Source organism: Amphibalanus amphitrite, unplaced genomic scaffold (genome assembly GCF_019059575.1).
Source record: "Amphibalanus amphitrite isolate SeventyFive unplaced genomic scaffold, NRLGWU_Aamphi_draft 001402F_arrow, whole genome shotgun sequence".
Lineage (NCBI taxonomy): Eukaryota > Metazoa > Arthropoda > Thecostraca > Balanomorpha > Balanidae > Amphibalanus > Amphibalanus amphitrite.
In genome coordinates this window covers 75,262-89,544 of record NW_024882895.1, presented here as the reverse complement: position 1 = coordinate 89,544, position 14,283 = coordinate 75,262, and the positions used below count along the sequence as shown (strand labels likewise).

Sequence of the window (14,283 nt, the reverse complement as noted above, 5' to 3'; positions counted from 1 at the left end):
TGCATCAACGCTTAACCCCCCCCCCCCTTTGCCGGCGAGGGTTAAGCGTTACCGGTTCGTCTGTACTGGGTGGGTTGAATTTCGGATAACATTTACATCCTCTCTTCGATCAGTGTTTTTTTCCTCGCGAAATTCCTTATATATGTCAGATGCGCTAGGGATATCATGGTGTGTACCTTGAGCAATCGAAATTGACATCAGTAGATCACCCGCTCTAAGCCCGTTTCTTTTTTATTCCCATACCTATACTAACCCTCAGTGTCCAGTCACGATGCTGGCGATACATGCCAAATGTTGTCACTGTCAGGGCGTGCGACCATTGAGCTGTTTGCTCTCAAGTCTCAATCCACTGCACTTCTTTGGCAGCAAGCATTCGCAGACACCGATTTCATTGAAGGCATAGTAACTTTATTTTTGTCATCATTCTACGCCTTCAAAGTTCAAATGTATTTGTCATTACACGTAATCCAAGTGCAAAAACACAGCACAAACAGACAAGAAGCAAACATGAGTATCGAAGCATACACAAACAACGAGACACACGGTAAGGCTGGCGGGCGCGTAGCCAGCTGACATGCCACTGCACACACACACACACACCACACACTCACTATGGCAACAACAGCAGGGTGACGGAGCGATCACAGCGAGGTGGTGTGCCAGCAGCCTCCGCGGCGCGGCGGAGCGGGGCGGGGCGGGGCGGAGCGGCCCTGCGCCGCCTCCTCCCAGACGCCGCAGCTCCTGGCGTCGTGGCGGAGCTCGGACTGAGACTACACGGCACAGTACTGAACACAGGTCATTGCGTCATGGCGCATACCAGTCGGATTTATGCCCCAAAGTCAGACATAAACTAATGCAATTGAAAATACAATTTAGCGAACGTAGTAATCGTCATAGCCTTCATCGTAGGTGTAATCGGCTCCACCGTAGGGATAGTCGGCGCCGCCGTCTGCTGCCGCCGCCTGTTCCACATCCGCGGAGTAGTCGGCCGCCTGATCGGCGATCTCGGCATCGCCCCCGGCGGCAGCGGCACCGCCGGCACCTCCGGAGGCAGCTTCGCCGCCATAGCCTTCATAGGCAGCGTCAGCGCCGTCACCGCCATACGCTGCGGAGGCTGCATCACTGCCCTCACTGCTGACGTCAGCGGCGCTATTTTCCCCCTCGTCGTCATCGCCATCATTGTCGTCATCAGCACCGCCATCATCACCCTCACTGTCGTCATCACCCTCACTGCCGTCATCAGCACCGTCATCATCATCACCCTCACCGTCGTCCTCTCCATCATCATCGTCACCCTCACTGCTGTCGTCGCCGTTGTCATCGCTTTCCGTGTCGCCATCCTCACCATCGTACTCATCATCGTCATCATCATCGTTGCCCTGAGCATCCTCCTCAACATCCTCATCCCCACCATCATCTTCATCATCATCCACTTCCTCATCTTCATTATCGTCATCACTACCATCCTCCTCATTATCATCATCATCCTCATCATCCTCATTATCTTCATCATCCTCATCATCTTCATTGTCATCCTCATCTTCATTGTCACCCTCATCATCCTCATCATCCTCATCATCACCTTCCTTATCATCCTCATCATCCTCAACCTCATCATCTTCATCGTCCGCATCATCCTCATCATCCTCATCGTCCTTCTCCTCCTCATCATCCTCATCATCGTCATCAACATCCTCATCCTCATTCTCATCATCTTCATCATCATCCTCATCATCATCAACCTCATCATCTTCATCATCCTCATCTTCATCATCATCACCCTCAACCTCATCATCTTCATCGTCCTCATCATCATCATCATCATCATCATCATCATCTTCCTCATCCTCATCACCGTCATCATCTTCATCATCATCATCCTTATCCTCATCATCCTCATCCTCATCATCATCATCATCATCATCATCATCATCATCATCATCATCCTCATCATCATCATCATCATAATCATCATCATCCTCATCCTCATCCTCATCCTCATCCTCATCATCATCCCCATCATCCTCATTTTGCTTTATCTCATCATAATTGTCTCCGTTTTCATAATAATTTTCATTATAATCAGAAGCATCCTCAACTACGTCCTCACCATTTTCAACATAATCATACCTGTAATCTCCGCTGTCTTCAGTATAATCTTTGTCATAAATATGTCCATCACCATCCGCGTTTTGGCTGCTTTCATCATTGTCAGCTTCAGCATCCCCAAGGCTCGCCTCACCATAGCTCTGTTCATCTTCTTGATAGCTGTCTTCCAGTTCACTTGCTCCTTCCTCATTGGTATCCTTATCCTCATTGTCATCATCCTCTTCATCGTCATCCTCATCGTCATCATCATCGTCCTCATCCTCATCCTCATCATCATCCTCATCATCATCCTCATCATCGTCATCATTATCATCCTCATCATCCTCATCATCCTCATCATCCTCATCATCCTCATCATCCTCATCATCCTCATCGTCCTCATGTTCATCTTCATCATCTTCATCCTCCTGATCATCATCCTCATCATCTTCATCATCCTCATCGTCCTCATCATCATCTTCTTCATCATCATCCTCATCAGCATCATCATCCTCATCTTCCTCCTCATCAGTATCATCATCCTCATTATCTGCATCATCATCGTCATCATCGTCATCGTCATCATCTTCATCATCATCATCATCATCATCATCATCATCTTCTTCTTCTTCCTCATCCTCATCCTCATCCTCACCATCGTCCTCGTCGCCGTCGTCGTCATTCAGATCTTCTTCATCGTCCTCATTCTCTCCATCATCTCCAGCGGCAGACTTTTCATACTCTCCGTATTCGTCGCTGCCACTCTCGTTTCCATCGCTCTCAGCAGCCTTATCGTACTCACTCTCACCGTCACTGTCATTTTGATAACTATTTCCATCACTTCCCTCACCATTTACACTCTGATCTTCGTCATAGACGCTCTCACTATCAGAAGACCCTTTGTCATTATTCTCTTCATTAGCTGAATCGTTCTCAACATCTTCACCGTCAGCATCATCCTCATCATATTCATCTTCATCGTCGTCTTCGTCATCATCATCATCATCATCATCATCATCATCATCATCATCTTCTTCTTCTTCTTCTTCATCTTCATCATCATCGCCATCCTCAGAATCATACTCATCCTCCTCATCCTCCTCCTCATCCTCATCATCCTCATCATCCTCATCTTCATCCTCATCATCCTCATCATCCTCATCTTCATCCTCATCTTCATCCTCATCATCCTCATCATCCTCATCATCCTCATCATCCTCATCCTCATCCTCATCATCCTCATCCTCATCCTCATCCTCATCCTCATCCTCATCATCCTCACCCTCATCATCTTCATCATCTTCGTCATCGTCACCATCCTCATCGTCCTCATCACCCTCATCATCCTCATCATCCTCGTCATCCTCATTATCCTTATCTTCATCCTCATCATCCTCCTCCTGATCCTCATCATCCTCATCCTCATCCTCATCATCATCCTCATCTTCATCTTCATCACCATCGTCCTCAGCATCCTCACCATCATCTTCAACGCTTGATTCCTTGTAGTCTTCCCCGTTCTTGGCATCTACATCACCAGATACCTCATCGTCTTCACCATTGGCGCTGGCAGCGCCACCAGAGGATGCAGAGGGATAATCCCTTCCATAGGCTTCTCCATCGGCGTCAACATCGTCAAAAGCACTCTTGTTCTCTTCATCAGCGGCACTGCCGTCTTCGTCAAGGATTTCGTTTTCTTTATCGCCTTCATCACCGTCTTCATCTTCATCATCGTCACTGTCGTCGCTGTCGCCGTCTTCCCCATCATCCTCACCATCCTCACCATCATCATCATCCTCATCCTCCTCATCATCATCATCTTCCTCGTCCTCTTCGTCATCATCATTATCTTCGTTGTCACCCTCATCATCTTCGTTGTCATCCTCATCATCTTCCCCATCCTTATCATCACCCTCCTCATCCTCCTCATCTTCATCCTCCTCATCATCCTCATCATCCTCACCGCCCTCATCATCTCCGTCTTCATCCTCACCGTCCTCCTCATCGTTACTCTCATTCTCATCCTCATCCTCATCCTCATCCTCATCCTCGTCATCTCCATCATCCTCATCATCTCCATCATCCTCATCATCTCCATCCTCATCATCACCTTGATCTTCATCATCATCGCCGTCATCATCATCTCCATCATCTCCGCTGTCACCTTGGTCATCATCGTCATCTCCGTCGTCATCTCCATCATCGCTTTCGCCATCGTTTTCACCGGAATCCTCCTCATTGTCTTCATCATCTCCGTTGCCGTCTTCATTATCATCCCCACTTGCAGCATCATCTTCACCGTCGCCATATCCAGTAGCATCTTGGCCAGCGCCGTCTATTTCATTGGCGCTCTCCTGCTCGCCGTCATATTGAACGTCAGCGGCGTCACCGTCGTATTGGACGTCGGCAGCTCCGCCGTCGTATTGAGCGCCACCAGCTCCGCCGTCGTATTGAGCGCCACCAGCTCCGCCGTCGTATTGAGTGCCACCAGCTCCGCCGTCGTATTGAGCGCCACCAGCTCCGCCGTCGTATTGAGCTCCACCAGCTCCGCCGTCGTATTGAGCGCCACCGGGTTCGCCATCATACTGGACGTCAGCAGCGAGGCCGCCCTGCGGGCCGGCGGCGCTGGCCGACGCCGCCCCGGCCTGGTAGGCGGCGGCGAAGTCGGCCGCGGCGCCGTAGGAGGCGCCCTGGGAGCCGCCGCTGGCCAGGTACTCGGACACCTGCTCACCGACGCCCTCGTAGACGGGTGCCGCCCAGGTCACGGCGGCGACTATCGCTAGGGTGACCAGCACCTGTCGAGCAGAGGCGGGGTCAGCCAGGCGGGGTCAGAGGCGGGGTCAGCCAGGCGGGGTCAGAGGCGGGGTCAGAGGCGGGGTCAGAGGCGGGGTCAGCCAGGCGGGGTCAGAGGCGGGGTCAGCCAGGCGGGGTCAGCGGCGGCAGACACGGCCAGATGACGGCAGTGTCATATCCTGCTCTTCCGACCAGTTTGTTTAGTTTGCTAGAGAAATGAGCAGATTCTGACCATTCGATCTTGAATCAGAAGCATTGACCCCAAAGCTGCCGCTATCACCGATCTGTGCGAGAATGTTCTCAAGCTTAAAGGGACCCTCCCACCTTCACAAAAGTTAATGGATTGGGATAAAAGTGATGTAGCTCGGTTTAGAAAGAGCGAAAACGAATATCTACTAATGTTCATCGAAAAATATTCACCGTTTTTCAAGCTAATAGACTTTTACTTTTGCTAGCTTTTTGGGATCTCCGCTGTTCATAGCGACTTTATTTGAAAGTGCGGCGCTTGTTGCTCGCAAAGCAGCATATACCACCGCGTGCTACCAATGGTTTTTGTAAAAGCTTTAAAATCGTTAGATCTTCGCTGATGTCACACATTCAGAGGGGGCATTCTAATGCATTAGCCCCTCTGAATCCAAATGCTGCAATTCTGAATTTAGATAGTTTCGATTTGAGGCATTTCTCGATCTTGTGAGTGCTAAAACTGATGAAATGTAAGCCAGGGACCCCATTTTGGCTATCTCAACTCAAAACTAATGTTAATGTGGGATGGTTACTTTAAGTATTTTTATGAATATGAAAGAATGATAGGTGGCCAGTTTGTAGAACTATTGACATGTTTATTAATCGATTTTATCCTGGACCAATTAACCACGAATTTATTTCGGTGTCTTAATCGAAAATAATACTAGTATGCACAAAATGTATTGCTCGGAATTTTGATATCGGTGACCTAAGGTCAGGTCAATTTTGCGCCCTCTCCTTTATACATAGGTATATGTAGTGGGAGAAAATTGAAATGCGCCTCTTGTGAACGAATGGTGTTCAAATCGCTCTCAAACATCGTTTCAAGGGTTAACATAACATACTGAATCGGAAAAATGCACCTGTGACCCCTCTGTGTGCCCCGGAGGTCATCTCAGGTCATGAACGGTCAATAGCAGTTTTTTTGCTATAACTTTTGATAGAGACGTGCTAGGGTGATGAAAACACGTCATATGTATGCAGCTCGACGATACGGGTCGACTGATACGCAACATGACCCTTTCCGGCCAGGTCATGACCATGACCTGAGGTCAAATTTCAAAATGACCTTTCAAGGTCAACGAATAGTTCATTCGACGCGTCTTGACGAGAGGAACTTGATGCTGGCAGAAGTAATGTCATGGCTTGCTTGAATCAAAAGCTATTACCGAAAAACCTTTTTCGTGGGAACGGCTATTTTTAGCTTCTGCCCTCTGGAGGCTAAACCGTTGACCTGAGGTCAAATCAGAGAACATTATCCAGAAAAGTCTGTAAAAGGGCTATCGAATGCGCTTTTTCCGCGGCGCTGTAGCTCTATTTGTTCCCGAGGTAGCGGTTGGTAGTTCCCAAAATTGTTAAAATGAACTACATTTTACCTTTCATGACCTATGGCGACCTGAGCTTTGACCTGACTCAAAAGATGACTGAAGTGTTTCCGTCATTATTTTTTACACTCTTTCGAGTGCCGCTTACTGCGTGTCGCTACGTGACCCAGGAGCCGAGTTAGAAGGGGGGGGGGGTGACGGTGTTTAGACCCCCCGGCCCCCCCCCCCCCGGCCCGGCGCGGAAGTCGAGGAGGACCGGCCCGGCGCGGGTTAAGGAATTGAGATAAAGGAAAAATTGCAAGTTTACCGAGTCCACCAACGCCGGTTAGGGTCCGTCCCACTCAACCGACTTCAGCTGGGTGGCTGCGGCTGCTCCCACCAACCGCAGACCATCCCCGTCAGGAGCTTATATGTCGGGCGCCGGAGCGGCTTGAACCCACCGGCTGTCATTTATCATACTGAACGAGGCCGGTGTCAATAACTTTCAAGATCGTGGTCCTTCTTACTGGATTTTTTAACGAGGCCGGAGGCACAGCTCAAAAATCAGTGAGGACTGAGGTGTATTCCATGCCGAGGTCTTCAAAATTTATCACCGGTCGAGTTTGGTATGTAATTTTACTGTATGCCAACGACAAATTAGTTTCTAGATGGAATCTCACAGCTGATTTTTAAACGAGGACATCGCAAAATGTTGGCTGAATGCAATTGGTGTAACATTTTTGACTGTAGTCAGTTTGGTTACGCCAATTTACACCACTCCCTTCCTGCTAGCGTATTTGAATCGGTCTAGCATACAGTAAAACGATCTACCAGCCGAGGCTGAGCGACGGAACAAAAAAGATTCGCACGGTAATGCTAGATAAAAGGATATAGAGCACAGCATACCAAGCATATTTATCAACTTAGTTAGGTGCCTATATGTAATGTAGCATTTATAATTATTCGCATGCTAGCCAGTAGCCTTACAGAATCGGAATATATATCGAATTCTCATTTTAACGGGTAACTGATAAGAAGGGACAAAATCAATAAGAAGGGACATGTCTTTTGGAAAGGACAAAATCAAAGTGGCTTTAAATCAGTTATGTCTTTGTACTAATTTTTCGAAACAAAACGTCTCAGCTCTAAAACACATTCTAGCTTTATAGACAGCAGAGTAATATGTCCACTCAACCCACAACGAAGTGTCGCGCATATTTCAGCTCAGTTGTTAGCACTACACTAGACCCCACTTTCTAAGGCATTATTCTACTAAGTACTATCGTTTGTGTCATTTTGGTCACAAAAGTGCTTGCTTAGGATCAAGGCACGTTTGCCATAAACATTTTGATCTCATGATTGCTTTCATCTGTTAAGCTCTGTCTTATAGCATTACGCTTGCTTTAACCCTATTAGTGGCAGGGGGGGTTGTTTTTATCCACCCCTCAGGTTTTTCGGGAATATCTCCGAAACCGCTGAAGCTACGATGCTGAAATTATCTGACTTTTCCTAAAACTAAATTGGGCACATTCCCTGAAAATTTCAAGTTCATAACTTTACCAGGGGCGGCTCCAGAGCACTGGGAATTGGGGGGGGTCCTATTCGTGAAGCGAGTCATTTGGGCGAAGATCACGATGCTGCACCAGTTTTATGAACAGTGAATGAAAGGTATTATGTGATAACATATACAAAGTTATTGTGCATCCTCTTTTGACACGTTTTTGCTATAATAGGCGGATCCAGGCGTCCAAAAAGGGGGGTTATTTTTTACCTCCCAACATAGGTGCCCTGACACCGCCTATGCATGACCAATACAATTTTAGTCGTTCTCTCATAAGACAATTGTAACATAACAAGACCATTGCCACCCTTTTTAGAAACAGTACCAACAAAAACCTTATTTACTATACTTTTTGTGTACCCCCAATCTCAATCATCTGTATCCGCCTATGATTTTTGAAAATGCATATTTTTAGGATCCATGTGAATTCCTGGTTCATTCTCTATCGATCGGCAAAAGTTGCGTTAAGATTGGTTCAGAAACCTGGCCGTGATAAACAGTCTAAAATGTATCTGCAATTTGCCCGTTTTTACCCCCCTCTACCCCCCATTGACATTTTTTAATTTTATTTTTTTTTAGAAATGTAGATCTCGTTGAGCCAAATCGAATGCCGTTTGAATTTTGAAAATCGGCCGGTTAGATCTCGAGATATCAAGGGGGGTCGTAAACAGCCCCCCCCCCCTGCCACTAATATGGGGTAGCCAGGAGCCTGCCACTAATAGGGTTAATCCTGTACTGATGGGGTGAGATACTTCTTATTCACTTTATGTTCAATCTGAAGCCAGTACCTAGGGCTAGATTGGCTGGGAGTAGAGGGATACAATGGTGCAGCGTTAAGACAACGTTTCTGTCATCTGTCTTTGACACTCATATGACGACAGGAGACCGTTCACTGGTCAAACCGTGACCTACATATCTGTGACCTGTAAATACAGGTCTATCTGTGACCTGTCTGTGACCTGTCCATGACCTGTTTGTGACCTGTCCATGACCTGTCCATGACCTGTCCATGACCTGTCCATAACCTGTCCATGACCTGTCCATGACCTGTCTGTGACCTATCCGTCAGCTGTCTGTGACCTGTCTGTGCCCTGTTTGTGACCTGTTTGTGACCTGTCTGTGACCTGTCTGTGACCTTTGCACCGGCCAGCCCGTCACGGCGCGCGGCTCACCTGTGTTCGCATGATGCCTCGCCGAAGGTACACACACAAGGAAATGCCTCGACTTCGTATGCACGCCGCTCTTATATAGCGGCATCGTCGCCCTCAAGGACGCTGCACCAATGACGTCGACACCCACAAACCGGACTTGACAATTTTACAGGGCATCTGCCCCGCCGCCGGCGGCCAGTGGCGGATATTGTCGAGCCGGCGCACGCAACTGAACGGATGTTTACTGTGCAATGGACAGTGTGCTCTTGTGTACCCACCCAATGCACCGTGCTAGTTCAGTGTTCCACTATTGCGCAAAAAGTGCAGCACGATAAATTCCCGAGGCGTTTTATTTAGACTGTGAGTAATGACAGGGGACGGAAGAGCCAATTTGCCAACTTCCACCTGTGATCTATGCTAGACCGTATGAAAACGAAGCATTGATCTCCGCAATGATGGTGAACTTGAAAGAAAAAAGAATTATTCTAATAGAATCACCAAGACGAAACGTTTGCACTGATTGAGTTGGCCGTGGCGAAACGTCTTCCGACTTTGGGGGAAAGGGTGTTTTCGTCCTTTCATTCATGCTCAATACCTGTGCAACCGTTCCTTTGGGTTACAATGACTATGTGCCCCCAAATGTGCCCCTACACCTTTTGAATCTGTATCGTGCCCCGGCCTTCAGCGTCTCACACATCATCCTTATACCCTCGTGACACAGCCTTGGTGGGACCACCTCTTTCCGATTGGGCTCAGAGAGGGCAATGTATTGCGATTACCAGTATGCACTTTGACTTGCCGGACTTATTATTTTACTTGGATGCTAACATGCGATTATAAACAGATCACACCATTAGCACTTAACATGTGATATGAGAATAAATGGTATTGACATAGTGGAACAATTCAGTAAATAGCGTGGTTCGTGAAGCTTCTTCATGCGGCTGCCACAAACCTAAACATTTTCAAACCTGTCTTAGCAGGAAAACCATTCGCTGTATCCGCTCTTTGTACCTACATAGGTGTACGACACCCGTGTAGGTGCGCTTCTCAGGATCCTCTGAATGGGCTCACATTGTAATTAGACTGAGCTCAATGCCCCTCTCCACCGTGTTTCCCTGGTGTGGCGAGACGTTACAGTTTTCCTGGCTGCACTTCCGCGGCCGAGCTCAATGTCACCGTATAGGCCGGCGACGAGAGGTCACTCCCCGGGATCTGTACCAGTGATTGTTGACAAGCCGTAACAGCTGTGGAGGACAGTGATTGCCTTTTTTCAATGGCCAAACACGTGTATCTATATTTACTTAAACAGGTAAAGGAGGCCGGAGCGTTGATATTTCATTTAACCGAACGCAGATACATAGGTATGTATGCCTTAACATGCATGGGATGTCCATTTTGTCCAATATCCATATTGTAATAGTATGGCACCTTCCCAACGTGAGCACCTTTGACGCGCTTTCATCTAGTTTTGCTGCAATTCTGATCGAGATTGCAATCCTTTTTATTTGCTATCTGTGCTTGTTTCAGATAGATTGGTAGTCGACTGTTGATCGGTGCTCTCTGCCTGCTGCTGGCCCGAGGCGGGTGCCCCTGAGAGCACCGGAACAATCCGAGATAGGAGCGACAATGTATGTAACATCGAGTAAATACAGGCTGCAGACATTCCGTTATGTAACCTGAACCGAGTACAACGTGCCTGAAACCTGAGGATGACTGCGCCGAACGTCACCTGCAGTCAAGGAAGTTTCGTGCAAGTCCGCTTTTTATATGGTGAGTAGAAATTCTGTCGCTCATTGGCTCATTGGGCAAAACCATTCAAGTGATGAAACCTCGTCCGTGGAAATGTGGCGCAGGCATGCAATAGTACGCAGAGTGACTCACCCAAGCGTACGTGACATTGTTCACTGCGCTGGCCCGTGTCCTTTCTGGTCCCGGACTGAGTGCGAGCCAGTACCTGACAAACACGTCATCACCTAACCAGCCGTTGATTTTTCAGGGACACAGGCCTGCAGGGCTCGAAATACTCGCAACTGCGCCTGAGAGGATCGGCGTGGTGAAGGGGTGAGCCCGGTGCCGCTCGAGCCCTGTTCGCCGAAAGCCTGGCTCGGCCCGGCCCGGCCCGGGTGGGACGGACGGGCAGCTGGGGGCACAGCGGTGCCTGACCCACCAAGATGCCATCGGTCGGCACTGCACGCGAGGGGGGGGGGGGCGTCGCCCCTCTGCATTCTGACAGGGGAAAGCCGATGTCGCGGCCACTGACCTTGAGCGGCCACATCAAGCGCATGACACGATGAAAAGGAACGGAAACGGCTCAAGTGCAACGTCTTTCCGATACGTGTCACCCTTTTATATAAGTCACAGGCATGGTACGAGCAGGAAAACCAAAAAACGAGGGACTAGTATATAAGTCCCTCGAGTCCGGAAAACAGGAGAGCTAGAAATTTTATATTTTTAATTATTGATTTTTTTTTTTCTGTCTTTGATTTTCAGATCCCCATACGTTTCAGTCAGATCGAAGAAGAGCATGATGTTGCCTTCACCGCCGCTGGGCGGGCTCAGCTGCTCAGCTGTAGATTCGCTCCCCTTACGGGTCTTGACACTGCCTGTGTCAGCCCACGGCTCTCGGAGACGGTTTTCAAGTGGCACCTACAAAGAAAAAAGAGAAATATGTAGTTCAGGCGACCGGCTCCACTGGTCAAGAGGCTCGGGGAATCTCAATCAGTTATCTGAGTACAATTTGGCGTTTTGTCTCGTCACTTTTTCGTCAGGTAGCACTATGAGGCATGAGAGTCCCTATTAATCTATTGACTCAATAGATATTTGCCAGTACTCTTGGCTCTTGTAACATGCTGTTTTAATTTTGTCGAAATGCTGCTCCCCTATGAAAGCAGCGACATATTGGACCACAAAGACAAAGTGTTTGAAGAATAAAAGGCTTACTAACAGAACAGGGCACATGCGTGGGATTCGGAACGGTTGCGGTTAGCGGTATCTAACTACGCCACTAGGGCGACAAAGGTCAAACGATTCATTGCAACTTTTATATTGAAGAGCATGCAACTCAAATAAGCGACGACAACTGTGTATTTTCATTTGTTCCCAAGATGCAATACTCAAGACATAAAATGAAAAGGCCTGACAATACTTATTCGACTTCGTGAACATTCTAGGATGTGCTTGTGTCGTGCATGCAATTGCATATTGACACAGTTGAATCATAAGAAGAAGTTGCCTGTGAAAGTCGTATAGAGTACCTTCGAACAACAGTTATACCTGCGTGCGTGACACACTTTATGGAAATTCCATGTGATGATCACACCTTGCCTAAAAAAAACTTACAAGTACATTCGGGAAGCTATTATCTGTAGTCTGTAGTGCGGAAATTTCCACTGCAGAAGTAGGAACTGACATCATACGTAGTTGCCGGGGTAAATGTTGGAAACACCGAGCTATTCCCGGCAGAGCGAACCAGGAGGCCAGTCAGGAGTCAACGGGTAGGCGTTCTCCTTTCAGCACGTCAGTACCCCAGCCAGTATGCCAGTCCCCCAGTCTCCCTGTCTGCAGTCTAATTATTTGACAGCCCTCTGTGCGTCCCCTATCTGTCAGTATCTGTAGCAGACAGTCCCCCTCTCTGCTAGATCCCCTGTCTCCCTGTCCCACTGCCAGTCCGCCAGTCTCCCTGTCTCCCAGTCCCCCTGTCCATCAGTCCTCCTGTCTGTCTGCCAGTCCCCCTGTCCATCTGCCAGTCACCCTGTCTGTCCGCCAGTCCCCCTGTCTGTCTCCCAGTCCCCCTGTCCATCAGTCCTCCTGTCTGTCTCCCAGTCCTCCTGTCTGTCTCCCAGTCCCCCTGTCCCATCAGTCCTCCTGTCTGTCTCCCAGTCCTCCTGTCTGTCTCCCAGTCCTCCTGTCTGTCTCCCAGTCCTCCTGTCTGTCTCCCAGTCCCCCTGTCCATCAGTCCTCCTGTCTGTCTCCCAGTCCTCCTGTCTGTCTCCCAGTCCTCCTGTCTGTCTCCCAGTCCCCCTGTCCATCAGTCCCCCTGTCTGTCCTCCAGTCCCCCTGTCCATCAGTCCTCCTGTCTGTCTCCCGGTCCCTCTGTCAGTCCGTCAGCCCCCTGTCCATCTGCCAGTCACCCTGTCTGTCTCCCAGTCACCCTGTTAGTCTGCCAGCCCCCTGTCCGCCAGTCCTCCTGTCCGTCTGTCTGTCTCCCGGTCCCCCTGTCTGTCCCCCTGTATGTCTGTCTGTCTCCCTGTCAGTCCGCCAGTCTCCCTGTCAGTCTGCCAGTCCCCCTGTCTGTCCGCCAGTCCCCCTGTCTGTCTGCCGGTGACAGGTGCGGGACATGGCGCGGCCGGTGGCGCTGCGTTTCCTGCCCAGTTGGCCGCGGACTCGGCGCCGCGGTCCCGGCTCGGCGCCTGGCACCGCTCCTCAGTAATCGGCCTGCAGCATCGGGCGCCGTTTTCCTGCGGTGACTCGTCAGCGAGCGGTGGCCGCCCGCTGGTCTGCACGCCACCGTGTGTAGTAATGTGCCCTACCCCGGCGGCCAACGAGAGGGGTGCGCCACGGAGCACATCGGTACACCGCACGCTGCATACCGCATCGGCACACTGCACGCAGCACACAGCACACAGCACACAGCACACAGCACACAGCACACATAGCGCAGCGCACAGTGCGGCATTTCGGGGGTCGGGAGGCGGCCCAATAGAACCACCGACAGGTGACAGAGTCAGGTCGCGCTGCTACAAGGCGCGGAGCGCAAGGTCAGATGATCACTGATCACTTCATAAGGTCAGATCACAATGTCTAGCAGGTGTGCGATGTCACAAAGTCAAGTTTCTTTTATAGAAGGTGATTAGAATAAGATAATAAAGGAGATGTGATGATAATAGCGGAGCGATTAGTCCCCCGCATGAGGGCCGGAAAATAGGAAAAAAGGTCATTTAACACTGCCAAGCATATCAGAAGTGCGGGCAAATCCGGGCACCGCCCAAGGCTCCTCAGGTACGCTGACACCGGGGTGAGCTGAGCAGGTACTGCCGGCGCGGGGTGAGCCCAAGTCCTCGCTGGACTACAACCTCCCCGGGGTGGCGTGGGAGCGGCAGGGCGGGCTGTCCCACCGGGACACTTCGGACTTCTGTCCCAC

General features: G+C 49.6%; 1 protein-coding gene across 1 annotated transcript; it reads right to left on the bottom strand.

Annotated features, from left to right (window-relative positions):
• Positions 1-381: 381 nt before the first annotated feature.
• LOC122372805 (spore wall protein 2-like) lies at positions 382-9,207 on the bottom strand. Its single transcript, XM_043350397.1, has 3 exons — positions 9,162-9,207; positions 2,100-4,883; positions 382-1,886 (listed from the first exon to the last, which is right to left on the bottom strand). Exons 1-3 carry the CDS (start codon positions 9,171-9,173, stop codon positions 873-875), a joined length of 3,810 nt encoding a protein of 1,269 aa, XP_043206332.1. The 5' UTR covers positions 9,174-9,207; the 3' UTR covers positions 382-872.
• Between the last annotated feature and the right edge of the window lie 5,076 nt (positions 9,208-14,283).

Bases quoted from the DNA above. Each gene is read 5' to 3' on its own strand.
- LOC122372805 (XM_043350397.1), bottom strand. The intron at 1,887-2,099 runs GTTGAGGATGCT...GAGGATGATGAG, and splicing joins TTGAAAATGGTGAGGACGTA to GATAAGGATGATGATGATGA.